General features: G+C 45.3%; 1 protein-coding gene across 2 annotated transcripts in view; it reads right to left on the bottom strand.

The window, feature by feature from the left end:
• Nucleotides 1-26,230, bottom strand: part of LOC124013740 (follistatin-related protein 4-like) — a 293,669-nt gene that overhangs the window by 251,781 nt on the left and 15,658 nt on the right. For both annotated transcript variants that reach the window (XM_046328219.1, XM_046328228.1), the window contains exons 2-3: nt 20,956-21,100; nt 1,095-1,128 (exon numbers count right to left, since the gene is read on the bottom strand). In XM_046328219.1, coding sequence (XP_046184175.1) covers nt 1,095-1,128; nt 20,956-21,090 — 169 coding nt within the window. In that variant the 5' untranslated portion in view covers nt 21,091-21,100. The remainder of the gene's footprint in view (nt 1-1,094; nt 1,129-20,955; nt 21,101-26,230) is intronic.

Here is a 26,230-nt window from a genome sequence, read left to right as displayed (position 1 = left end):
GAGAGAGAGAGAGAGAGAGAGAGAGAGAGAGAGAGAGAGAGAGAGAGAGAGAGAGAGAGAGAGAGAGAGAGAGAGAGAGAGAGAGAGAGAGAGAGAGAGAGAGAGATCGATCTGCAGTCATTCTCTTCCAAGGAGAATGAGGAATAAGGACAAGAAAGAGCACTTGCTTGTTTTTGGGGAGTTTAGCATACAAACAGACAGTGAATAATTAGTCCCAGGAGACGGATGGATCACCACACCATGTGAATAATTTCAACACATTCTAACACACTTGCTTTGTTCTTAAATGGCAAGGAAGAATGTTGTTACTCAGGATGTGTTGTCTCCTTACCTCCGGCCAATTGCCCTTTGCTCTAAAACTCTAAGGTCAAGAACCCAGCCTGCATGCTCGAATGCACAAAAGAGGAGCTGTGAGGGCAACAACCAATAAATCAGCAACAAATACTGTACGAGAAAGCACAGTTTGAATATTACATTCTAATGCGCAGTGCGATTGGCTGCACTACATAGAGCAGTGTGGAATAGAGATCCTTAAATTGAAAATATTAAGAGCATGACATTACTGAGACCTGCCACTACATCTTCCTGGAATATCCCAGTCAGTAATAGAACTTCCACAACATCACCGCAGACGCAGAGGCCTGTAGCACCGAACACGTCTCAGCACAGATGTGATTACAGTAGGGTACAGTAGTGCCTCGCCAACAATTGATGCAACACATTGAATCTCATAAGAATAGAATACCGGTACACATGCACGTGTGCATGCACACTCACAAACATACACACACACACACACATACCAAAAACAGGCAACGGCAATAATGATAGCTCACAAAAATACCATCTTGAACACAACAGAACATGAGGAAGTTACTACACAGTGTACCAACAGTATATAAGCAGGTTTGATACTGTGTGTAAAACCTTGAAAAGAGACAGGTTTTTCTGAGTACTTTCACCAAAGAGGGCTTCTATAGAATGTACTATGAAAGCTGTTCACATAACCCATGCCAACATGAAAGGTTTTTGTCATTGCATAACATACTGTATTTAAGTGATGCAGTTTGATTGAGTACAGTAAGGCTACTTACATGGATCGGCCACCCCGTCAGCATGTCCACTCTTCTGCAAAGAGAGAACACAAAGTGTTACTATTAGTCTCAGACAACAGCTGTCTGTTCTTCGTATCACAATATTGTGCCACATGTAATGTGTGTTTTCCTCTTTGAGAAAAGAACAGTAGAAGTGAGAAAGGTTTCACACTGTTACCAGAGTATATTCATTCATCCTTTTCGGAAAATGTAATTTGTCAAGACTACAAGATGGCAGGTGTCATCTCTGTTTGCCTGGATATCTGTCAGGATGGTGTATATAGCTCAAGAAGCAAGAAGCACCATGCCTGTAAAGTTCATATTTATCCGCAGTGCAAAGACCACGTTGGACTTCTCCGAGCAGATGTTTGGATTATGTACAGATGTGGGATCGTAATTTGATCACCTTGTTGCAGGATAACTTTTATATAATGCAGGAAATGTTAAACTTGAGGTTTAAAAAGGCTACTGAAGTTTGTGATTTCCACTCTGAAATGTAAGACTTGATTTTCTCTTAATTATCATCCACAAAATTATTCACGTTTCCTGTTTCTGTATGATTGTTTTCCTGCTATAGCAAACTGGCACAAATTAAGATCCTACATCTGTACATCCCCAACTCCCAGACTAAGATATCTGCATAATTAAAGTGGCCAAACACAATAAGAGTAGGGGAATTGAAATAGATGGGATTCATTCTGAAGGGTCACAGTGAGGAAGCCTAAATGAATACTACTACTAAACCATTTGTACTGTACCATCATAAAGCCAGTACCACCAAACTAGCTTAACCTTAGTATCTAGAAAGACGGATATCTGGTTAACATTTCATAAATAATGTCTCACTGCTTTTACTACCTGTGTGGAAATAGCTGGTCTCTGTTGCCAATACACAACACAGTTGGCATACAGTCTGGAGCTTTTGTATAGTATGTAGGCAAAACAGCATTCATTTTCTGTGAGTCCTCACACAGAGCATGAAACCAAAACAATGCCTCCTCTTACATCTCTACATGACAGCTGTTAATTGAAGCGATGTGACAACTAGCATCCCTCACATTAAATCTGGCTTGTAATGAGCTTGACTGATAAAGCGTATGTGTCTGATAGCCTTCTTGGCAACCTCAGAGAGCCCTTGGACATTGGAGACTTTCTGAAGAAACACCGCTGCCTTTCAACAGAATGTGCTTCCGTGTGATTACAGAGATTTGAGCCAAGTCAAACCCTCCTCTTTCATGCCATCTGCCTGTTTTAATTGCAGACGTGCGTCCTCATCATGGCAGAGCAAAGCGTTTGCACTGATCAGATGCCTTTCTTTCTTTCATTTCAAGAGGGTCCTGTTTATTCAGTTGATGAGAGACTGTCAGTGCGTTGTGAACCACTGAGAAAACAGAGCAGACAAAGAGAGACAGAACACTGCTCTAGGCCTAGACTCAATCAGCTAGCTAATATCTGTGTGTTTTTCTGCCGTTTGGCTCCCATTTAAACTCCCTGACTAGATTCAATTGAACATCATACAGCATCCATGCACACATATTTTTGGGAGAGGCACAACTGTAACAGCAAGGTAACTCAGCCCAAGCTGTGTTGTAATGGATGCTGGTAGAATATATGCCTCTCGTATGCCTCTGTTCCTCTCCTATAAGGGTGCTGTGCAGCCACTCTCATTCAAACCTCCATATGCTCGCTTTCATTTAAGCTTTCATTTAAGCCAACCTGTGCCAGCTCGGCGAGCTAGACTCAGCACACAGCCGACTGTATACACAGAGCCATGCTGGCAGCCATTAGACTCTGATAAGGAAGAGCAGACTAGACAATATGAACCTTATTTGGATACCCACAATGTATGGAGATGAAATAGAGAAAAGCTGTCAATTGCCATTGGTATATTAGGTTAAATTCAAACAAAGCTAGCACACAAAGCTAAGAATGTGTCTGGTATGTTAATGTGAAATCAGTTCGGAAATGGGGAAAATCATTGATGTCAACTGACGGGCACACAACAAACTAACAGTGCCTTTGGAAAGTATTCAGACCCCTTTATGTTACAGCCTTATTCTAAAATTGAATACATTGTTTTTTTCTCATCAATCTACACACAATACCCCATAATGACAAAGCAAAAACAGGTTTTTATAATTTTTGCAAATGTTTAGCAAATTAGTTTTACTCAGTACTTTGTTGAAGCACCTTTGGCAGCAAATACAGCCTTGCATCTTCTTGGGTATGACGTTACAAGCTTGGCACGCCTGTTTTTGGGGAGTTTCTCCCATTCCTCTCTGCAGATCCTCTCAAGCTCTGTGAGGTTGGATGGGGAACGTCGCAGCACAACTATTTTCAGATCTCTCCATAGATGTTCGATCTGGTTCAAGTCCGGACACTGGCTGGGCCACTCAAGGACATTCAGAGACTTATCCCGAGGCCACTCCTGTGTTGTCTTGGCTGTGTGTTTAGGGTAATTTCCTGTTGGAAGGTGAACCTTCAATCCAGTCTGAGGTTGTGTGCACCCTGGAGCAGGTTTTCATCACAGATCTTTCTGTACTTTGCTCCGTTCATCTTTCCCTCAATCCTGACTAGTCTCCCAGTCCCTGCCGCTGGTAAACATTCGCACAGCATGATGCTGCCACCACCATGCTTCACTGTAGAGATGGTGCCAGGTTTCCTCCATACTTGATGCTTGGCATTTAGGCCAAAGAGCTCAATCTAGGTTTCATCAGACCAGAGAATCTTGTTTCTCATGGTCTCACTCCTTTAGGTGCCTTTTGGCAAACTTCAAGGAGCAGTCATGTGCCTTATACTGAGGAGTGGCTTCCATCTGGCCACTCTACCATAAAGACCTGATTGGTGAGGTGCAGCAGAGATGGTTGTCCTTCTGGAAGTTTCTTCCATCTCCACAGAGGAACTCTGGAGCTCTGTCAGAGTGACCATCGGGTTCTTGGTCAGCTCCCTGACCGAGGCCCTTCTGCCTCAATTGCTCAGCAAAAACAGCTCTAGGAAGAGTCTTGGTGGTTCCAAACTTATTCCATTTAAGAATGATGGAGGCCACTGTGTTCTTGGGGACCTTCAATGCTGCCGACATTTTTTGTAACCCTTGCCCAGGTCTGTTCTTTGACACAATCCTTTCTCGGAGCTCGACGGACAATTCCTTCGACATCATTTTTAAAATTGTATTTGACCCTTACTTAACTCATGGCTTAGTTTTTGCTCTGACATGCACTGTCAACTGTGTGACCTTATATAGACAGTTGTGTGCCTAATTGGATTTACCACAGGTGGACTCCAATCAAGTTGTAGAAACATCACAAGTATGATCAATGGAAACAGGATGCACCTTTGCCCAATCTCATAGCAAAGGGCTGCACACTTATGTAAATAAGGTATTTTTGTTTTTAATTTAAAAAAATATATATTTGCAAAATATTTTGAAAAACCTGTTTTTGCTTTATCATTATAGGATATTGTGTGTAAATTGATGAGGATTTGTATTTATTTAATCAATTTTAGAATAAGGCTGTAACGCAACAAACGTTGGAACTAGTCAACGGGTCTTTCTGAATGCACTGTAAGTGTATGGGTGCCTATCAGTAAACACCAATCACCTCTTTCAGAAAATAAGCAAAAAACACATCCAGTCTGAAGATGAAAGCTGAATACAATGCAATACATGACTTTGACAAATCCTAAAGGAAAGCAAAAACTTTCCTGCAGCTGAAAATTCTGGCAAATCTCAACTGACAAATTACTTTTCTGTGAATTATAATTTCCCCCTGCATTCCATTTGTGTGGTTAGTAGTGTGGTTTGTGTGGTTAGTAGTGTGGTTTGTGTGGTTAGTAGGAGTGTCAGGAGTCATCCTGCATGCTTTCCCTGATATTTACTGCCGTGATTTATCCTCTTAAGTGTTTCTATTCATTGTAATTACATTGCTGTACTTCCAAAGACGGAGGGAGACAACAGAGTCCCACTGAGTTTTCAAGAGATTTTTACATGCCCAGAGTTTTCCCTAATAAAAGGGATAATGGCTTTCCTAGTGGAGGGCAAGACGGGTCAGGCTGAGAGAGAGGATGCAGGCTCACTGCTAATACGGAGCCACGTACTCAGGCCGCTCTACTCGTGATATGACAACTTTCCCCCATGAAACAGCCCCAGCGTGAAAATGAGATGGAGACCTACTTAATGTAATGGCTCTGGGTGTAAATAGTCATTGTCTTGTAATGTATGACCTATAAACAATGATTGCATTAACTGGGGAAAATGCCTATTTGCATGATTTGATCTAACAGGTTCTGCAGTGTAGTTAGTTCTACTAGTGAACTTGTGTAATTAATGTGAATTAATTGAACATCACACTACACCACACCTTTATGTTAAATTTAATAGACTCTAGCTAATTGATCCAACACGTTACAAATCCCACAATAGAAATGAAAAGGTCATTTCTGATTGAGCTGACATATGCAGCATTCACCATGAATGCAGTCTTCTCTAAAGCGGGAACATTGCCTTTAAATATCAATCACGCTGTAAAACTGACCTTCTGCGATGCGGATGAAATAGAACCCGTAGTTTATGTTATAAAAAAGTAATATATATAGCCAGGATTATCTACTGTTTTCAGGGAGTCTTTGAAGAGACAACATACTGTACATGTTTTTGTTGAATTTATTTGACTGTATAGATCAAATGAAGAACCATAATTGTTTGGGTTCATTACAAATGAATTAAGTTATACAGTTGTCCAGTCTATATTATCCAAGGGAAATATCACTAAGCTTCAATTTATTCTCACTTGATAGATATGACTGATTACACTGTTGTTGCTTTCACAAATCACATGTTTCAAAAGAGTGCACAGGTGCTGTATGGCAGATATAATCTGTTGAGTCAATTTGTTTCTGCTATTAGCTATTTTAGTACAAAGCTAGCTGAGAAAAGAACACAAGCCTGAACAGAGATATATTGGCCTCTTCAGAAGCTGAGAAAAGAAACATAAAGTCGCTCAAAGTGCATATCATCATCTGTAAGTACCATAGTGGTAAAACAACCTTGTCTTCACCAATCATTGCCCCAAATGGACTCCATTTCATTCATATTTACGTGCAGATACCACTGTAAGTGTCACAATAGAGACGTCTGTGTGAATTCCCTCTAGGTCACAGATCTTGAGGACTTGACTACAAACTTGAGTGGGGTTAAAAAAAAATGAGTGCATCTCGAGAGTTTGGGACAATTAGGTTCTATCCGAATTTTTTCCCAAATGTAGTTATTGACATATCATTGTTCTTATCAATGTCATCTACCTATATAGTATTCTGAATTCCCAAATTCATGTTATTAAGTTCAAAAGAATACAAGATAAAAAATAGCTGACACCATTCAAACGGAATGGGGCTTCATAATTGTAAAGCCAATTATCTCAGAATAATCTTTTTGCAGATAGAACCTTATAGTCCCAAACTCTCGTCATGCTAATCTCAAACCTCACAGTTGTCCAATTTCCCCCGCTCTCCATCCTTATCTTTCCCCTGTATTCTCAATACCGCCTCCATCATATTTCCTATTTTCCATACTCTCCTCATTCTTCTAGTTTATTCCTATCCCTCTCTCTATGGACTGAATCATGTTTATAATCCAGAAGGTAAAAAAGGTTCCAATGCAGAGTGAATTGGATTCTGAGATATGGCTTTGCGAGCTGTGAGGCTGTTATGTGAGGTTCCATGATAGCAGAGGTTGGAATGGGAAATTGAGAGAGAAGGAGACTGATGCCTTATGGCTGACCCTGCAAGAGCCAGGTGGCCTGATGGCCTATCATGGTGGCTGATGGCCTATCACCAGGACAATGGCGGCTCTGCCTGGCATTTATCAACTCATTATTTACCCAGCAATTACCTAAAGATGGTCCTGAGGAAAATGTACAGCTATCTCTGTATTAAACTTGCACAGGGTTACAAAGGGAGGGCATATTACTGGAACCTTTCCATGTTTACCAGTAAACAACCAGAATGTTGTTAACTTTCAACTTTTGGTTGATTCAGATTGTCTGTAATTATCTCTGGCTCTCTGTGTGGTCTTATCATGTAAAATACACTACGTGGTCAAAAGTATGGGGACCACCGTTCAAATTAATGGATTCGGCTATTTCAGACACACCCGTGGCTGACAGGTGTATAACATCGAGGACACAGCCAAGCAATCTCCATAGACAAATATTGTCAGTAGAATGGTCCGTCCTGAAGAGCTCAGTGACTTTCAATGTGGCACCATCATAGGATGCCACCTTTCCAACAAGTCAGTTTGTCAAATTGTTGCCCTGCTAGAGCTGCCCCAGTCAACTGCACGTGCTGTTATTGTGAAGTGGAAACGTCTAGGAGCAACAATGGCTCAGCCGCAAAGTGGTAGGCCAAACAAACTCACAGAATGGGACCGTTGAGCACCTGTCCTCGGTTGCAACACTCACTACCAAGTTCCAAACTGCCTCTGGAATCAAAGTCAGCACAATAACTGTTGATTGGGAGATACATGAAATGGGTTTCCATGGCCGAGCAGCCGGACACAGGCCTAAGATCACCATGCACAATGCCAAGCGTCGGCTGGAGTGATGTAAAGCCGAACAGAGGCAGTCAACATTTTTAACTATTTAACCATAAACGTAATTGGACTCTGGAGCAGTGGAAACGCATTCTCTGGAGTGATGAATCACATGTCAAAATGTAGGTGATATGCATATTGGCTACAGTCAGTCAGGTCCATGCCGATGCTGACAGGAGGGGGGCACCAGAAAATGTAGCCCCATTTTAATGAGACTTAAGTACATACAGTGCCTTGCGAAAGTATTCGGTCCCCTTGAACTTTGCGACTTTTTGCCACATTTCAGGCTTCAAAACATAAAGATATAAAACTGTATTTTTTTGTGAAGAATCAACAACAAGTGGGACACAATCATGAAGTGGAACGACATTTATTGGATATTTCAAACTTTTTTAACAAATCAAAAACTGAAAAATTGGGCGTGAAAAATTATTCAGCCCCTTTACTTTCAGTGCAGCAAACTCTCTCCAGAAGTTCAGTGAGGATCTCTGAATGATCCAATGTTGACCTAAATGACTAATGATGATAAATACAATCCACCTGTGTGTAATCAAGTCTTCGTATAAATGCACCTGCACTGTGATAGTCTCAGAGGTCCGATAAAAGCGCAGAGAGCATCAAGAAGAACAAGGAACACACCAGGCAGGTCCGAGATAGTGTTGTGAATAAGTTTAAAGCCGGATTTGGATACAAAAAGATTTCCCGAGCTTTCAACATCCCAAGGAGCACTGTGCATGCGATAATATTGAAATGGAAGGAGTATCAGACCACTGCAAATCTACCAAGACCTGGCCGTCCCTCTAAACTTTCAGCACATATAAGGAGAAGACTGATCAGAGATGCAGCCAAGAGGCCCATGATCACTCTGGATGAACTGCAGAGATCTACAGCTGAGGTGGGAGACTCTGTCCATAGGACAACAATCAGTCGTATATTGCACAAATCTGGCCTTTATGGAAGAGTGGCAAGAAGAAAGCCATTTCCTAAAGATATCCATAAAAAGTGTCATTTAAAGTTTGCCACAAGCCACCTGGGAGACACACCAAACATGTGGAAGAAGGTGCTCTGGTCAGATGAAACCAAAATGGAACTTTTTGGCAACAATGCAAAACGTTATGTTTGGCGTAAAAGCAACACAGCTAATCACCCTGAACACACCATCCCCACTGTCAAACATGGTGGTGGCAGCATCATGGTTTGGGCCTGCTTTTCTTCAGCAGGGACAGGGAAGATGGTTAAAATTGATGGGAAGATAGATGGAGCCAAATACAGTGTCATGTTTTGTCATTTATTATCTTGTCTTGTCCCTGTGCTTCCCATTCTATTCGTTTCCCTCTGCTGGTCTTATTAGGTTCTTTCCCTCTTTCTATCCCTCTCTCTCCCCCTCCCTCTCTCACTCTCTCGCTCTCTCTTCTCTCTATCGTTCCGTTCCTGCTCCCAGCTGTTCCTATTCCCCTAATCAATCATTTAGTCTTCCCACACCTGTTCCCGATCCTTTCCCCTGATTAGAGTCCCTATTTCTTCCTTTGTGTTCCGTTCCTGTCCTGTCGGTTCCTTGTCTAGAATTCACCGTGCTGTGTTTGTGTATCGCCCTGTCGTGTCGTGTTTTCCTCAGATGCTGCGTGGTGAGCAGGTGTCTGAGTCTGTCTGGTTCAAGTGCCTTCCCGAGGCAACCTGCTGTTCACCTGCTGTTCAAGATCGAGTCTCCAGTTTGTCCTCGTCATTTCGAGTGAAAGTTGTGTTTTTTGTTTGTATTTACTTTACTGGATTAAAGACTCTGTTTTCGCCAAGTCGCTTTTGGGTCCTCTTTCACCTGCATGACAGAAGGAACCGACCAAGGAATGGACCCAGCGACTTCAGACGCTCGTTACACTGCCGTCGAGATCCAAGGAGCCATGCTCGGCAGACACGAGCAGGAATTGTCTGCTGCTCGCCATGCCGTGGAGAACCTGGCCGCTCAGGTTTCCGACCTCTCTGGACAGTTCCAGAGTCTACGTCTCGTGCCACCTGTTACTTCCTGGCCTGCCGAGCCTCCAGAACCTAGGGTTAATAACCCACCTTGCTACTCCGGGCAGCCCACTGAGTGCCGCTCCTTTCTCACGCAGTGTGAGATTGTGTTCTCTCTCCAACCCAACACATACTCTAGAGAGAGAGCTCGGGTTGCTTACGTCATTTCACTCCTTACTGGCCGGGCTCGAGAATGGGGCACAGCTATCTGGGAGGCAAGGGCTGATTGCTCTAACAGGTTCCAGAACTTTAAAGAGGAGATGATTCGGGTTTTTGACCGTTCAGTTTTTGGTAGGGAGGCTTCTAGGGCCCTGGCTTCCTTATGCCAAGGTGAACGGTCCATAACGGATTATTCTATTGAGTTTCGCACTCTTGCTGCCTCTAGTGAGTGGAACGAGCCGGCGCTGCTCGCTCGTTTTCTGGAGGGACTCCACGCAGTGGTTAAGGATGAGATTCTCTCCCGGGAGGTTCCTTCAGATGTGGACTCTTTGATTGCTCTCGCCATCCGCATAGAACGACGGGTAGATCTTCGTCACCGGGCTCGTGGAAGAGAGCTCGCATCAACGGTGTTTCCCTGCTCCGCATCGCAACCATCTCCCTCCTCTGGCTCAGAGTCTGAGCCCATGCAGCTGGGAGGGATTCGCATCTCGACTAAGGAGAGGGAACGGAGGATCACCAACCGCCTGTGCCTCTATTGCGGAGTTGCTGGACATTTTGTTAATTCATGTCCAGTAAAAGCCAGAGCTCATCTGTAAGCGGAGGGCTACAGGTGAGCGCAACTACTCAAGTCTCTCCATCAAAATCCTGTACTACTTTGTCGGTCCATCTACGCTGGACCGGTTCGGTGCTACATGTAGTGCCTTGATAGACTCTGGGGCTGAGGGTTGTTTCATGGACGAAGCATGGGTTCGGAAACATGACATTCCTTTCAGAGAGTTAGAGAAGCCTACGCCCATGTTCGCCTTAGATGGTAGTCATCTTCCCAGTATCAGATTTGAGACACTACCTTTAACCCTCACAGTATCTGGTAACCACAGTGAGACTATTTCTTTTTTTGATTTTTCGTTCACCGTTTACACCTGTTGTTTTGGGTCATCCCTGGCTAGTATGTCATAATCCTTCTATTAATTGGTCTAGTAATTCTATCCTATCCTGGAACGTTTCTTGTCATGTGAAGTGTTTAATGTCTGCCATCCCTCCCGTTTCTTCTGTCCCTACTTCTCAGGAGGAACCTGGCGATTTGACAGGAGTGCCGGAGGAATATCATGATCTGCGCACGGTCTTCAGTCGGTCCCGAGCCAACTCCCTTCCTCCTCACCGGTCGTATGATTGTAGTATTGATCTCCTTCCGGGGACCACTCCTCCTCGGGGTAGACTATACTCTCTGTCGGCTCCCGAACGTAAGGCTCTCGAGGATTATTTGTCTGTGTCTCTTGACGCCGGTACCATAGTGCCTTCTTCCTCTCCGGCCGGGGCGGGGTTCTTTTTTGTTAAGAAGAAGGACGGTACTCTGCGCCCCTGCGTGGATTATCGAGGGCTGAATGACATAACGGTTAAGAATCGTTATCCGCTTCCCCTTATGTCATCAGCCTTCGAGATTCTGCAGGAGCCAGGTGCTTTACTAAGTTGGACCTTCGTAACGCTTACCATCTCGTGCGCATCAGAGAGGGGGACGAGTGGAAAACGGCGTTTAACACTCCGTTAGGGCATTTTGAGTACCGGGTTCTGCCGTTTGGTCTCGCCAATGCGCCAGCTGTTTTTCAGGCATTAGTTAATGATGTTCTGAGAGACATGCTGAACATCTTTGTTTTTGTCTATCTTGACGATATCCTGATTTTTTCTCCGTCACTCGAGATTCATGTTCAGCACGTTCGACGTGTTCTACAGCGCCTTTAGAGAATTGTCTCTACGTAAAGTCTGAGAAGTGCTCTTTTCATGTCTCCTCCGTTACTTTTCTCGGTTCCGTTATTTCCGCTGAAGGCATTCAGATGGATTCCGCTAAGGTCCAAGCTGTCAGTGATTGGCCCGTTCCAAGGTCACGTGTCGAGTTGCAGCGCTTTTTAGGTTTCGCTAATTTCTATCGGCGTTTCATTCGTAATTTCGGTCAAGTTGCTGCCCCTCTCACAGCTCTTACTTCTGTCAAGACGTGTTTTAAGTGGTCCGGTTCCGCCCAGGGAGCTTTTGATCTTCTAAAAGAACGTTTTACGTCCGCTCCTATCCTCGTTACTCCTGACGTCACTAGACAATTCATTGTCGAGGTTGACGCTTCAGAGGTAGGCGTGGGAGCCATTCTATCCCAGCGCTTCCAGTCTGGCGATAAGGTTCATCCTTGCGCTTATTTTTCTCATCGCCTGTCGCCATCTGAGCGCAACTATGATGTGGGTAACCGTGAACTGCTCGCCATCCGCTTAGCCCTAGGCGAATGGCGACAGTGGTTGGAGGGGGCGACCGTTCCTTTGTCGTTTGGACAGACCATAAGAACCTTGAGTACATCCGTTCTGCCAAACGACTTAATGCCCGTCAAGCTCGTTGGGCGTTGTTTTTCGCTCGTTTCGAGTTTGTGATTTCTTACCGTCCGGGTAGCAAGAACACCAAGCCTGATGCCTTATCCCGTCTGTTTAGTTCTTCTGTGGCTTCTACTGATCCCGAGGGGATTCTTCCTTATGGGCGTGTTGTCGGGTTAACAGTCTGGGGAATTGAAAGACAGGTTAAGCAAGCACTCACGCACACTGCGTCGCCGCGCTTGTCCTAGTAACCTCCTTTTCGTTCCTGTTTCCACTCGTCTGGATGTTCTTCAGTGGGCTCACTCTGCCAAGTTAGCTGGTCATCCCGGTGTTCGAGGCACTCTTGCGTCTATTCGCCAGCGCTTTTGGTGGCCGACTCAGGAGCGTGACACGCGCCGTTTCGTGGCTGCTTGTTCAGACTGCGCGCAGACTAAGTCGGGTAACTCTCCTCCTGCCGGTCGTCTCAGACCGCTCCCCATTCCTTCTCGACCATGGTCTCACATCGCCCTAGACTTCATTACCGGTCTGCCTTTGTCTGCGGGGAAGACTGTGATTCTTACGGTTGTCGATAGGTTCTCTAAGGCGGCACATTTCATTCCCCTCGCTAAACTTCCTTCCGCTAAGGAGACGGCACAAATCATTATCGAGAATGTATTCAGAATTCATGGCCTCCCGTTAGACGCCGTTTCAGACAGAGGCCCGCAATTCACGTCACAGTTTTGGAGGGAGTTCTGTCGTTTGATTGGTGCGTCCGTCAGTCTCTCTTCCGGGTTTCATCCCCAGTCTAACGGTCAAGCAGAGAGGGCCAATCAGACGATTGGTCGCATACTACGCAGCCTTTCTTTCAGAAACCCTGCGTCTTGGGCAGAACAGCTCCCCTGGGCAGAATACGCTCACAATTCGCTTCCTTCGTCTGCTACCGGGTTATCTCCGTTTCAGAGTAGTCTGGGTTACCAGCCTCCTCTGTTCTCATCCCAGCTTGCCGAGTCCAGCGTTCCCTCCGCTCAAGCGTTTGTCCAACGTTGTGAGCGCACCTGGAGGAGGGTGAGGTCTGCACTTTGCCGTTACAGGGCACAGACTGTGAGAGCCGCCAATAAACGCAGGATTAAGAGTCCAAGGTATTGTTGCGGCCAGAGAGTGTGGCTTTCCACTCGCAACCTTCCTCTTACGACAGCTTCTCGTAAGTTGACTCCGCGGTTCATTGGTCCGTTCCGTGTCTCCCAGGTCGTCAATCCTGTCGCTGTGCGACTGCTTCTTCCGCGACATCTTCGTCGCGTCCATCCTGTCTTCCATGTCTCCTGTGTCAAGCCCTTTCTTCGCACCCCGTTCGTCTTCCCTCCCCCCCTCCCGTCCTTGTCGAGAGCACACCTATTTACAAGGTACATAAGATCATGGACATGCGTTCTCGGGGACGGGGTCACCAATACTTAGTGGATTGGGAGGGTTACGGTCCTGAGGAGAGGAGTTGGGTTCCGTCTCGGGACGTGCTGGACCGTTCACTCATTGATGATTTCCTCCGTTGCCGCCAGGATTCCTCCTCGAGTGCGCCAGGAGGCGCTCGGTGAGTGGGGGGTACTGTCATGTTTTGTCATTTATTATCTTGTCTTGTCCCTGTGCTTCCCATTCTATTCGTTTCCCTCTGCTGGTCTTATTAGGTTCTTTCCCTCTTTCTATCCCTCTCTCTCCCCCTCCCTCTCTCACTCTCTCGCTCTCTCTTCTCTCTATCGTTCCGTTCCTGCTCCCAGCTGTTCCTATTCCCCTAATCAATCATTTAGTCTTCCCACACCTGTTCCCGATCCTTTCCCCTGATTAGAGTCCCTATTTCTTCCTTTGTGTTCCGTTCCTGTCCTGTCGGTTCCTTGTCTAGAATTCACCGTGCTGTGTTTGTGTATCGCCCTGTCGTGTCGTGTTTTCCTCAGATGCTGCGTGGTGAGCAGGTGTCTGAGTCTGTCTGGTTCAAGTGCCTTCCCGAGGCAACCTGCTGTTCACCTGCTGTTCAAGATCGAGTCTCCAGTTTGTCCTCGTCATTTCGAGTGAAAGTTGTGTTTTTTGTTTGTATTTACTTTACTGGATTAAAGACTCTGTTTTCGCCAAGTCGCTTTTGGGTCCTCTTTCACCTGCATGACATACAGGACCATTCTGGAAGAAAACCTGATGGAGTCTGCAAAAGACCTGAGACTGGGACGGAGATTTGTCTTCCAACAAGACAATGATCAAAAACATAAAGCAAAATCTACAATGGAATGGTTCAAAAATAAACATATCCAGGTGTTAGAATGGCCAAGTCAAAGTCCAGACCTGAATCCAATCGAGAATCTGTGGAAAGAACTGAAAACTGCTGTTCACAAATGCTCTCCATCCAACCTCACTGAGCGCGAGCTGTTTTGCAAGGAGGAATGGGAAAAAATTTCAGTCTCTCGATGTGCAAAACTGATAGAGACATACCCCAAGCGACTTACAGCTGTAATCGCAGCAAAAGGTGGCGCTACAAAATATTAACTTAAGGGTGCTGAATAATTTTGAACGCCCAATTTTTCAGTTTTTGATTTGTTAAAAAAGTTTGAAATATCCAATAAATGTCATTCCACTTCATGATTGTGTCCCACTTGTTGTTGATTCTTCACAAAAAAATACAGTTTTATATCTTTATGTTTGAAGCCTGAAATGTGGCAAAAGGTCGTAAAGTTCAAGGGGGCCGAATACTTTCACAAGGCACTGTACATGTTCCAAATAGACTCTGGGACAGTTGTGGGATGATAGATCCCAAATTAAAACAACCACTGTACATCAAAAAAACAATTAAAATGTACAGTGGTTGTTTTAATTTGGGATCTATCATCCCACAACTGTCCCAGAGTCTATTTGGAACATGTACTGTATTTCTAGTACAGAATAACAATCTGACCAGGTCAACTTTTCTACTTTGGGGAAGAGTAGATTGACATTGGATAGTGCTTTTGTTGTTCGTTACTCATCTTGTTGGCTGACAAAAAAGTAAACGTGGAATGTTCTTGTCACATCTTCAATATGCGCATAGGAATTTGCTAAGAAGGTTGTGTGCCGTTGCATCCCCGATGTGTCTGTCTTCACTAGTAGCCTAGGCTACTTCAGAGCTGCAATGCCTGTAAGAAGGACCCGATCCCGATGTGTCTGTCTTAACTAGTAGCCTAGGCTACTTCGAAGCTGCAATGCCTGTAAGAAGGACCCGATCCCGATGTGTCTGTCTTCACTAGTAGCCTAGGCTACTTCGGAGCTGCAATGCCTGTAAGAAGGACCCGATCCCGATGTGTCTGTCTTCACTAGTAGCCTAGGCTACTTCGGAGCTGCAATGCCTGTAAGAAGGATCAGATCCCGTGACGGGCATTGGCTAATAAAAACTCTTCCCCTTCAGCAGGTTGAAAATATTTGGCATGGGCCCTCAGATCCTCTAAAAGTTCTACAGCTGCACCACTGAGAGCATCTTGACTGGCTGTATTACTGATTGGTATGGCAACTGCACCGCTCTCAATTGCATGGCGCGGACGGCCCAGTACATCACTGGGGCTGAGCTCAGAGGAAGGCCAGGACAATTGTCAAAGAACCTAGCCACCCAAGCCATAGACTGTTCACTCTGCTACCACATGGCAAGTGGTACCGGAGCGCCAAGAATGGTTTTCGCCAGGCATAATGGGAGACATGTCATCCAAAAAGTTTTACTTTTGACTTATCTGTCCATAGAACATTCTTGCAAAAGTCTTGATGATCATTCACTTTATTTTTGGCAAACTTGGACGAGATGGGTTCCATTATGTCTGGTGAAAACCGAATACTGTATTGCACAGTAAGAACCTCATATCAAAGGCCAAGCATGGTGGTGGTAGTGTGATGGTTTGGGGTCAGCATGGTGGTGGTAGTGTGATGGTTTGGGGTCAGCATGGTGGTGGTAGTGTGATGGTTTGGGGTCAGCATGGTGGTGGTAGTGTGATGGTTTGGGGTCAGCATGGTGGTGGTAGTGTGATGGTTTGGGGTCAGCATGGTGGTGGTAGTGTGATGGTTTGGGGTCAGCATGGTGGTGGTAGTGTGATGGTTTGGGGTCAGCATGGTGGTGGTAGTGTGATGGTTTGGGGTCAGCATGGTGGTGGTAGTGTGATGGTTTGGGGTCAGCATGGTGGTGGTAGTGTGATGGTTTGGGGTCAGCATGGTGGTGGTAGTGTGATGGTTTGGGGTCAGCATGGTGGTGGTAGTGTGATGGTTTGGGGTCAGCATGGTGGTGGTAGTGTGATGGTTTGGGGTCAGCATGGTGGTGGTAGTGTGATGGTTTGGGGTCAGCATGGTGGTGGTAGTGTGATGGTTTGGGGTCAGCATGGTGGTGGTAGTGTGATGGTTTGGGGTCAGCATGGTGGTGGTAGTGTGATGGTTTGGGGTCAGCATGGTGGTGGTAGTGTGATGGTTTGGGGTCAGCATGGTGGTGGTAGTGTGATGGTTTGGGGTCAGCATGGTGGTGGTAGTGTGATGGTTTGGGGTCAGCATGGTGGTGGTAGTGTGATGGTTTGGGGTCAGCATGGTGGTGGTAGTGTGATGGTTTGGGGTCAGCATGGTGGTGGTAGTGTGATGGTTTGGGGTCAGCATGGTGGTGGTAGTGTGATGGTTTGGGGTCAGCATGGTGGTGGTAGTGTGATGGTTTGGGGTCAGCATGGTGGTGGTAGTGTGATGGTTTGGGGTCAGCATGGTGGTGGTAGTGTGATGGTTTGGGGTCAGCATGGTGGTGGTAGTGTGATGGTTTGGGGTCAGCATGGTGGTGGTAGTGTGATGGTTTGGGGTCAGCATGGTGGTGGTAGTGTGATGGTTTGGGGTCAGCATGGTGGTGGTAGTGTGATGGTTTGGGGTCAGCATGGTGGTGGTAGTGTGATGGTTTGGGGTCAGCATGGTGGTGGTAGTGTGATGGTTTGGGGTCAGCATGGTGGTGGTAGTGTGATGGTTTGGGGTCAGCATGGTGGTGGTAGTGTGATGGTTTGGGGTCAGCATGGTGGTGGTAGTGTGATGGTTTGGGGTCAGCATGGTGGTGGTAGTGTGATGGTTTGGGGTCAGCATGGTGGTGGTAGTGGGATGGTTTGGGGTCAGCATGGTGGTGGTAGTGGGATGGTTTGGGGTCAGCATGGTGGTGGTAGTGTGATGGTTTGGGGTCAGCATGGTGGTGGTAGTGTGATGGTTTGGGGTCAGCATGGTGGTGGTAGTGTGATGGTTTGGGGATGCTTTGCTGCCTCTGGACCTGGATGACTTGCCTTCCTAGAATGAACCATGAATTCTGCTCTGTATCAGAGAATTCTACGGAGGAATGTTAGGCCATCCGTCTGTGAGCTGAAGCTGAAGCGCAGCTGGGTCATGCAGCAAGACGATCCAAAACACACAAGTCGACATGAAAATGGTTAAAAAGCAACAAATTAGAAGTTTTGGAATGTCCAAGTCGAATTCCAAACCTAATCTCAATTGGGATGTTGTATCAGGACTTGAAAGGAGCAGTTCATGCTTGGAAACCCACAAATGTCAGAGAGTTAAAGCAGTTTTGCATGCAAGAGTGGGCCAAAATTAGGTTGCATCATTGCAGCTAAAGGTGGCGCAACCAGTTATTGAGTGTAAGGGGGAAATGACTTTTTCACACAGGGATATTGGCTGATGCATAACTTTGTTAATGAAATAAAATAAGTATTGAAAAAAAATGTCAACTCAGGTTCCCTTTATATAATATTAGGTTTTGGTTGAAGATCTGATAACATTCAATATCGAAAATATGCAAAAACAGACAAAATCAGAAAGGAGGCAAAAACATTTTCACTGCACTGTGCATTCAGAAAGTATTCAGACCCTTTTACTTTTCCACATTTTGTTACGTAACAGCCTTATTCTAAAAATAAATCCTAAGAAATCTTCAAAAAATACCCTATAATGACAAAGCAATAAAAGGTTTGTAGACATTTTTGCAAGATTACAAATTTTTATTTACATAAGCAAGTATAAGACTTGAAATTGAACTACAAATCAAAATCTACAACTTGATTAGAGTCCACCTGTGATATATTCCATTGATTGGACATGATTTGGAAAGGCACACAACTGTCTATATAAGGGCCCACAGTTGACAGTGCATGTCAGAGCAAAAACCAAGCCATGAAGTCGAAGTAATTGTCAGTAGAGTTCCGAGACTGGATTGTGTTGAGGCACAGATCTGAGGAAGGGTACCAAAACATTTCTGCAGCATTGAAGGTCCCCAAGAACACAGTGGCCTCCATCATTCTTAAATGGAAAAAGTTTGGAACCACCAAGACTCTTCCTAGAGCTGGCCAGGGAGGTGACCAAGAACCAGATGGTCTCTCTGACAAAGCTCCAGAGTTCCTCTGTGAAGATGGGAGAACCTTCCAGAAGGAAAACCATCTCTGCTGCACTCCACCAATCAGGCCGTTATGGTAGAGTGGCCAGACGGAAGCCACTCCTCAGTATAAGGCACATGACAGCCCGCTTGGAGTTTGCCACAAGGCACCTATAGGACTCTCAGACCATGAGAAACAAGATTATCTGGTCTGATGAAACCAAGATTGAACTCTTTGGCCTGAATGCCAAGTGTCACGTCTGGAGGAAACCTGGCACCATCCCAATGGTGAAGCATGGTGGTGGCAGTATCATGCTGTGGGGATGTTTTTCAGGGACTGGGAGACTAGTCAGGTTTGAGGGAAAGATGAACGGAGCAAAGTACAGAAAGATCTGTGATGAAAAGCTGAAAAGAGCACTCATGACCTCAGACTGAGGCCAAGGTTCATCTTCCAACAGGACAACGACCCTAGTACATAGCCAAGACAATCCAGGAGTGGCTCCTGGACAAGTTTCTGAATGTCCTTGAGTGGCCCAGCCAGAGCCCGGACTTGAACCCAATCTAACATCTCTGGAGAGACCTGGAAATAGCTGTGCAGCAACGCTCCCCTTCCAACCTGACAGAGCTGGTGAGGATCTGCAAAGAAGAATGGGAGAAACTCCCCAAAACAGGTGTGCCAAGCTTGTAGCGTCATACCCAAGAATTAGAGGCTGTAATCACTGCCAATGATGCTTCAACAAAGTACTGAGTAAAAGGTCTGGATACTTATGTAAATGTGATATTAAAGTTTTTTATTTTTAATACATTTGAAAAAATGAAAAAAAAACTGTTTGCTTTGACATTATGGGGTATTGTGTGTAGATTGATGAGGGTGAAAAAACGATTTAATCAATTTTAGAATAAGGCTCTAAAGTAACAAAATGTGGAAAAAGTTGAGGGGTCTGAATACTTTCCGAATGCACTGCATATTATTCATTGCTACTTTTTTTCACTTTTTACTCTGCATCGTTGGGAAAAGTCTTGTAAGTTCATTTCAAGGTCAAGTCTACAGCTGTTGTATTGATTTTGATGAGATTACCTGTTAATTACCTAAATTACTGGTCTGCCAGACAAAATAGATTGTTTCAGTGACATGTTGTTTGTCTACATTTCTCACTGTTTCTGGTGTATACTGGCCTGGGAGGCTGACTACACTTTATTTTCTTATTCATTCCTGAAGACTCCTGCTCTGCTGTATATTGATGCAGTCCAATCCACCAGCACCACCCCAGAGTTGACTTTAAACTACAATGCCTATTGACAACTTTTGAATTCCCCATGTCCTGGGTTAGATAGGGATGCCTGGGAATGTCTTGTTTGCATTGAGTGTTTAAAGAGGTCAGAACAGAACCACCTCAGCGATGAGATTCCTCTGCTTGCTGCCAACTTGGCACGGTGTCACACCACGGGCCAGCCAGTCTGGGAGATTAGACTTGGGGGGTGCAGCATGCTTCATTTCACAAAGAATTGGGAGAATGTTTGTGGGAGTTGGGGGGGACAACATGCTCTTTGGGACAATGCTCTGTAGGACAATTTACAAATGACTTCACCTGTGTGATTAATGTGCAAATTCACATTAGAACTTCATGCATCTCAACCAAAACACTGTTCATTACGACCAGGCAATGCCACTTCCCTTTCAAGCTTGAATCCAAACCAGCATGAAAAAAGTGGGGGGAGACTGCTGGGTGGAAGCTAATGGGTTTTTAGGTCTGGCTCGAAGTTATATAGTAAACCCACACCATCGAAGTGATTGTCATGCAATTGTGTGTACATGTAAACTGTTTGGAACAACATTTCAAAGAGACAAATGGTAGTGTGACAAAAGAGTGTCCTTGTGGGGTAATTGATGAACACACTCTGTAGCCAACTGAACCTCCTCTCCTCGGTGGAGAGAGAGACACGCAAGATTCATGAAGACTGTGATTGCAAGGTATCTAAGCAACCCTCTGTCAAGATCACATGCAGAACCACGTAAGGAGACAAACACTCAAATGCCCATGTTGAGCAGGAAGAGTATTTCACCGTCTTCTGCATGCAACTGTATTACCTAAAATTGTGCTATGTATGTTTGGATTCATTTTATGGCATTTGTTTCCTGCTATGTCAGGCAAAGCATAAAATCATTTATGGGGGACTAGGGTGAAAGAGGGAGGAAGAGGAGGAGAGTCACAGATGCAAAGATAGAGTGGCTTCTAAAGACACAACAGGCAGAGAGAAGAATAACAGACACAGACAGAGAGATTTATACAGAAGAACAGGGAGACAGAGAGGGAAACAGAGGGAGAGCGGTTGAAAGGGAGGGGCAAGAGAGAGAGAGAAGACAGAGTGACAGAGAGAGAGGCAGAAATACACAGAGAGCGACGCATACTGTATATTTACCCTGGTCTGTGGTCCCTGGGAGGGGTTCTCTGGTCTGTTTGCTGTATCCATGCTCCTCCGCCCTTCAGTCAGCCAGCAGACAGAGACAGAGGCTCCGAGCAGGACAGGAAGTGCCCAAATACACAGCAAGCCCATCAGTGTCAGTCTGTCAGGAAAAAGAGCATGACAACAACTGTCACACCGCTGCCCCTGACTGACTGCTGCCCTTCACTCATATTATAGTGCAGCACAGTACAGTACAGCACAGCACAGTTCAGCACAGCACAGTACAGTACAGCACAGTTCAGCACAGCACAGTACAATACAGCACAGTACAGTACAGCACAGTACAATACAGCACAGTACAGTACAGCACAACACAGTTCAGCACAGCACAGTACAGTACAATACAGCACAGTTCAGCAAAGCACAGTACAGTACAGCACAGTACAGCACAGTACAGTACAGCACAGCACAGTTCAGCACAGCACAGTACAGTACAGCGCAGTTCAGCACAGCACAGTACAGTACAGCAGCACAGTTCAGCACAGCACAGTTCAGTTCAGTACAGCACAGTACAGTACAGCACAGTACAGTACAGTACAGTACAGCACAGCACAGTACAATACAGCACAGTACAGCACAGCACAGAAGAGTATACCACAGCAGAGAACAGTACAGTATAGCATTATACAGTGCATTACAACAGTATAGTGCAGTACAACACAGTACAGAGCAGGTCCCTCTTTCATAGGTTCATAGCCATAATAATTTACCATCACCTCATTAATCTGTATAAGATGCACTTATTTAGAGCTGAGGAGCCTTTTTTTGGTGATGTGATGTGACTGTCATATTGCCATGAAAGAATAAACAGTGTTCCCGGCAACCATGTATAGGTCTATACTATGTAAACACACTCAGGCTGTAGAGCGAGGACCACATTCCATGGCTGATGGATTCTGGGAGAAAAGAGGAGAGGAGAGGAGTGGAAGGGAGAGGAGAGGAGAGGGGGAGTGGAGAGGAGAGGAGGTGAGGGGAGAGGAGAGCTTGCCCTTGTGAAATGAATCAACAAAAGAGATCTGCCAGTCAGTTTGTTAATGTGCTGCTGCAATGACGTCAGCTCTGCCAGGGGCAGGTTAGAGTTTTTTCCTCATGAATCTTGTTATGGAGGCAGCTCTGCAGAGTGATCACTATCTAGAACAGCCACAAAGTCATAAAATGTAACGCCTGACCTTAAATTAAGACCAAAAAGCTAAGTGGCTTCTAGGTCAATTTTTCTATTCACAAAGAGAACAAACTTTCGGGAAAAGTGATTATTCAAGCAGCATACTAATCAGCTGGCACATTCAGATTTGTCTAGCCTGCTACTTTTTGTTCCACCTAAAGCCTCATTTAATTTAAAGTTACCTCAAAATGCTAAAAGGATATAAAATGTAAATATATATTTGACAGAACAACAATTCAAAAAGCATTTGTATGCTTGACCTTGGGTAGGGTACAAACAAGAATCAAAAGACTTGACACCTCCTGTTTAATACTCTACTACACATGAGTTATTTGTTGTCAGAACCATTGCATGGCTGTAAACCTAACACATACATTGCCATTTTGTTGTATTCAGGGTGTACCTCCAGTACACCTAGCCTACCTCTACCTCTACCTCTACCTCTACCTCTACCTCTACCTCTGCTGCTGCCTGCTGTTTCTTGGTGTGTCCTGGTGAATATATCTCATGACAGCAGTACAGGCATGCAGCCCCAGAGGCCTTCCTGTGCCAACTGATCCTGTCCACAGGCGGCAGATTATCTGCTTCATTCATACGCTCCTGTCATCGGCACTTCCTTTTATAATATTAATATAATAATATATGCCATTTAGCAGACGCTTTTATCCAAAGCGACTTACAGTCATGTGTGCATACATTCTACTGGGTGGTCCCGGGGATCCACAGGCAGATTATCTGGCGTTACATTCATGCTCTACCAACTGAGCTACAGAAGGACCCACCTTTTTTTAGCCTGCAGCCGGCCGCCTCGCTAGCTCGCGTGCAGCTCCAATGGTAAGGGCCACCAGACAAGTAACAATACAAATGCAAGTCATCAGCCGGTCCTAGGCACTGCCACAGCACACTGTTGTAATTATAAATGGCACAGGCCTGTAGCGACAGTAAGTCTCCTTTCAGTGCCTTTCCACCCTGCAAGGCACTGCAGAGGAGGGGAGGGGAGGAGGGGAGGGGAGGGGGAGGGAAGGGGAGGAGGGGAGGGGAGGGGGGGTGGTCCAAAACGAAAAATAACATCTGTGACACTAGTGGTGTGTGTTTTCTGCCCCAAACCAATGCAACCGAGAAGGGCTTTCTTTGTAATAAAAACTCCAAGCCTACTAGTGGAGAAATATCATGAGTCTGCAGCTGCAGCAGGTTCGGAAAGCACCTTCACTGACGGATGTCTTCATAGCACAGAAAAAGGCTACCAAGGGGATTGCCTCCCTGTATTGTTTTTACAATGCTTGGATGGCTTGCCCATTTGCTTCGTGTCCCTAGTGGGTCACCACAGCAGATAAATCAAATCAATTTTTTATTTGTCACATACACATGGTTAGCAGATGTTAATGCGAGTGTAGCGAAATGCTTGTGCTTCTAGTTCCGACAATGCAGTAATAACCAACGAGTAATCTAACCTAACAATTCCACAACTACTACCTTATACACACAAGTGTAAAGGGATAAAGAATATGTACATAAAGATATATGAATGAGTGATGGTACAGAACGGCATAGGCAAGATGCAGTAGATGGTATAGAGTACAGTATATACATATGAGATGAGTAATGTAGGGTATATAAACATAAAGTGGCATAGTTTAAAGTGGCTAGTGATACATGTATTACATAAAGATGGCAAGATGCAGTAGATGATATAGAGTACAGTATATACATATACATATGAGATGAGTAATGTAAACATTATATTAAGTGGCATTGTTTAAAGTGGCTAGTGATACATTTTTACATCAATTCCCATCAATTCCCATTATTAAAGTGGCTGGAGTTGAGTCAGTATGTTGGCAGCAGCCACTCAATGTTAGTGGTGATGGTTTAACAGTCTGATGGCCTTGAGATAGAAGCTGTTTTTCAGTCTCTCGGTCCCTGCTTTGATGCACCTGTACTGACCTCGCCTGCTGGATGATAGCGGGGTGAACAGGCAGTAGCTCGGGTGGTTGTTGTCCTTGATGATCTTTATGGCCTTCCTGTGACATCGGGTGGTGTAGGTGTCCTGGAGGGCAGGTAGTTTGCCCCTGGTGATGCGTTTTTCAGACCTAACTACCCTTTGGAGAGCCTTACGGTTGTGGACGGAGCAGTTGCCTTACCAGGCGGTGATACAGCCCGACAGGATGCTCTCGATCGTGCATCTGTAGAAGTTTGTGAGTGCTTTTGGTGACGAGCCAAATTTCTTCAGCCTCATGAGGTTGAAGAGGCGCTGCTGCGCCTTCTTCACAATGCTGTCTGTGTGGGTGGACCAATTCAGTTTGTCCGTGATGTGTACGCCGAGGAACTTAAAACGTACTACCCTCTCCACTACTGTCCCGTCGATGTGGATAGGGGGAGTGCTCCCTCTGCTGTTTCCTGAAGTCCACAATCATCTCCTTTGTTTGGTTGACATTGAGTGTGAGGTTATTTTCCTGACACCACACTTCGAGGGCCCTCACCTCCTCCCTGTAGGCCGTCTCGTCGTTGTTGGTAATCAAGCCTACCACTGTAGTGTCGTCCGCAAACTTGATGATTGAGTTGGAGGCGTGCGTGGCCACGCAGTCGTGGGTGAACAGGGAGTACAGGAGAGGGCTCAGAACACACCCTTGTGGGGCCCCAGTGTTGAGGATCAGCGGGGTAGAGATATTGTTACCTACCCTCACCACCTGGGGGCGGCCCGTCAGGAAGTCCAGTATCCAGTTGCACAGGGCGGGGTCGAGACCCAGGGTCTCGAGCTTGATGACGAGTTTCGAGGGTACTATGGTGTTAAATGCTGAGCTGTAGTCGATGAGCCTATTCTCACATAGGTATTCCTCTTGTCCAGATGGGTTAGGGCAGTGTGCAGTGTGGTTGCGATAGCGTCGTCTGTGGACCTATTGGGGCGGTAAGTAAATTGGAGTGGGTCTAGGGTGTCAGGTAGGGTGGAGGTGATATGGTCCTTGACTAGTCTCTCAGTAGTCGTTTAGCTCAGTTACCTTAGCTTTCTTGGGAACAGAAACAATGGTTGCCCTCTTGAAGCATGTGGGAACAGCAGACTGGGATAAGGATTGATTTAATATTTCCGTAAACACACCAGCCAGCTGGTCTACGCATGCTCTGAGGACGCGGCTGGGGATTCTGTCTGGGCCTGCAGCCTTGCGAGGGTTAACACGTTTAAATGTTTTACTCACGTCGGCTGCAGTGAAGGAGAGTCCGCAGGTTTTGGTAGCGGGCCGTGTCAGTGGCACTGTATTGTCCTCAAAGCGGGCAAAAAAGTTATTTAGTCTGTCTGGGAGCAAGACATCCTGGTAGAGGGAGAAACATGGGGAATCAAACTGCCCATCTATGGGAGGAACGGGGGAATCTCATATTTGACCCATTATCGTGCGGGTGTCAGGGTGAAAAGGATAAATTTTTATAGGAATTGTACAATGCTTTCAGAAAGTATTCATACTACATGACTTTTTCAACATTTTGTTGAGTTACAGCCTGAATTCAAAATGGATTCCATTTATATTTTTTCACCCATGTACACACAATTCTCCATATTGAGAGTGAAATCATATTTTTTGAAATGTTTACAAATGTACTGAAAATGAAATGCATAAATATCTCCTTTACATAACTATTCACAGCCCTGAGTCAATACTTTGCAGAAGCACCTTCGGGAGCGATTACAGATGTGAGTCTCTCTGGGTAAGTGTCTAAGAGCTTTCCACACCTGGATTGTGCAACACATGACCATTATTATATTCTAAATTCTTCAAGCAGATTTAAGTCAAAACGGGAACTTGGCCACTCAGAAACATTTACTGTATTCTTGGTAAGCAACTCCAGTGTAGATTTGGCCTTGTGTTTTAGTTTATTGTCCTGCTGAAAGGTGAATTTGTCTCCCAGTGTCTGGTGAAAAGCAGATTGAGCCAGGTTTTCCTCTAGGATTTTGCCTTTGTTTAGCTCCATTCCATTTTTATCCTGAAAAACTCCCCAGGACTTAACGATTACAAGCATACCCATAATATAATACAGCCACCACTATGCTTGAAAATATGGAGAGTGGTACTCAGTAAT

Source organism: Oncorhynchus gorbuscha, linkage group LG02 (assembly GCF_021184085.1).
Source record: "Oncorhynchus gorbuscha isolate QuinsamMale2020 ecotype Even-year linkage group LG02, OgorEven_v1.0, whole genome shotgun sequence".
NCBI classification, from domain to species: domain Eukaryota; kingdom Metazoa; phylum Chordata; class Actinopteri; order Salmoniformes; family Salmonidae; genus Oncorhynchus; species Oncorhynchus gorbuscha.
This window is presented reverse-complemented; position numbering and strand designations above follow the sequence as displayed.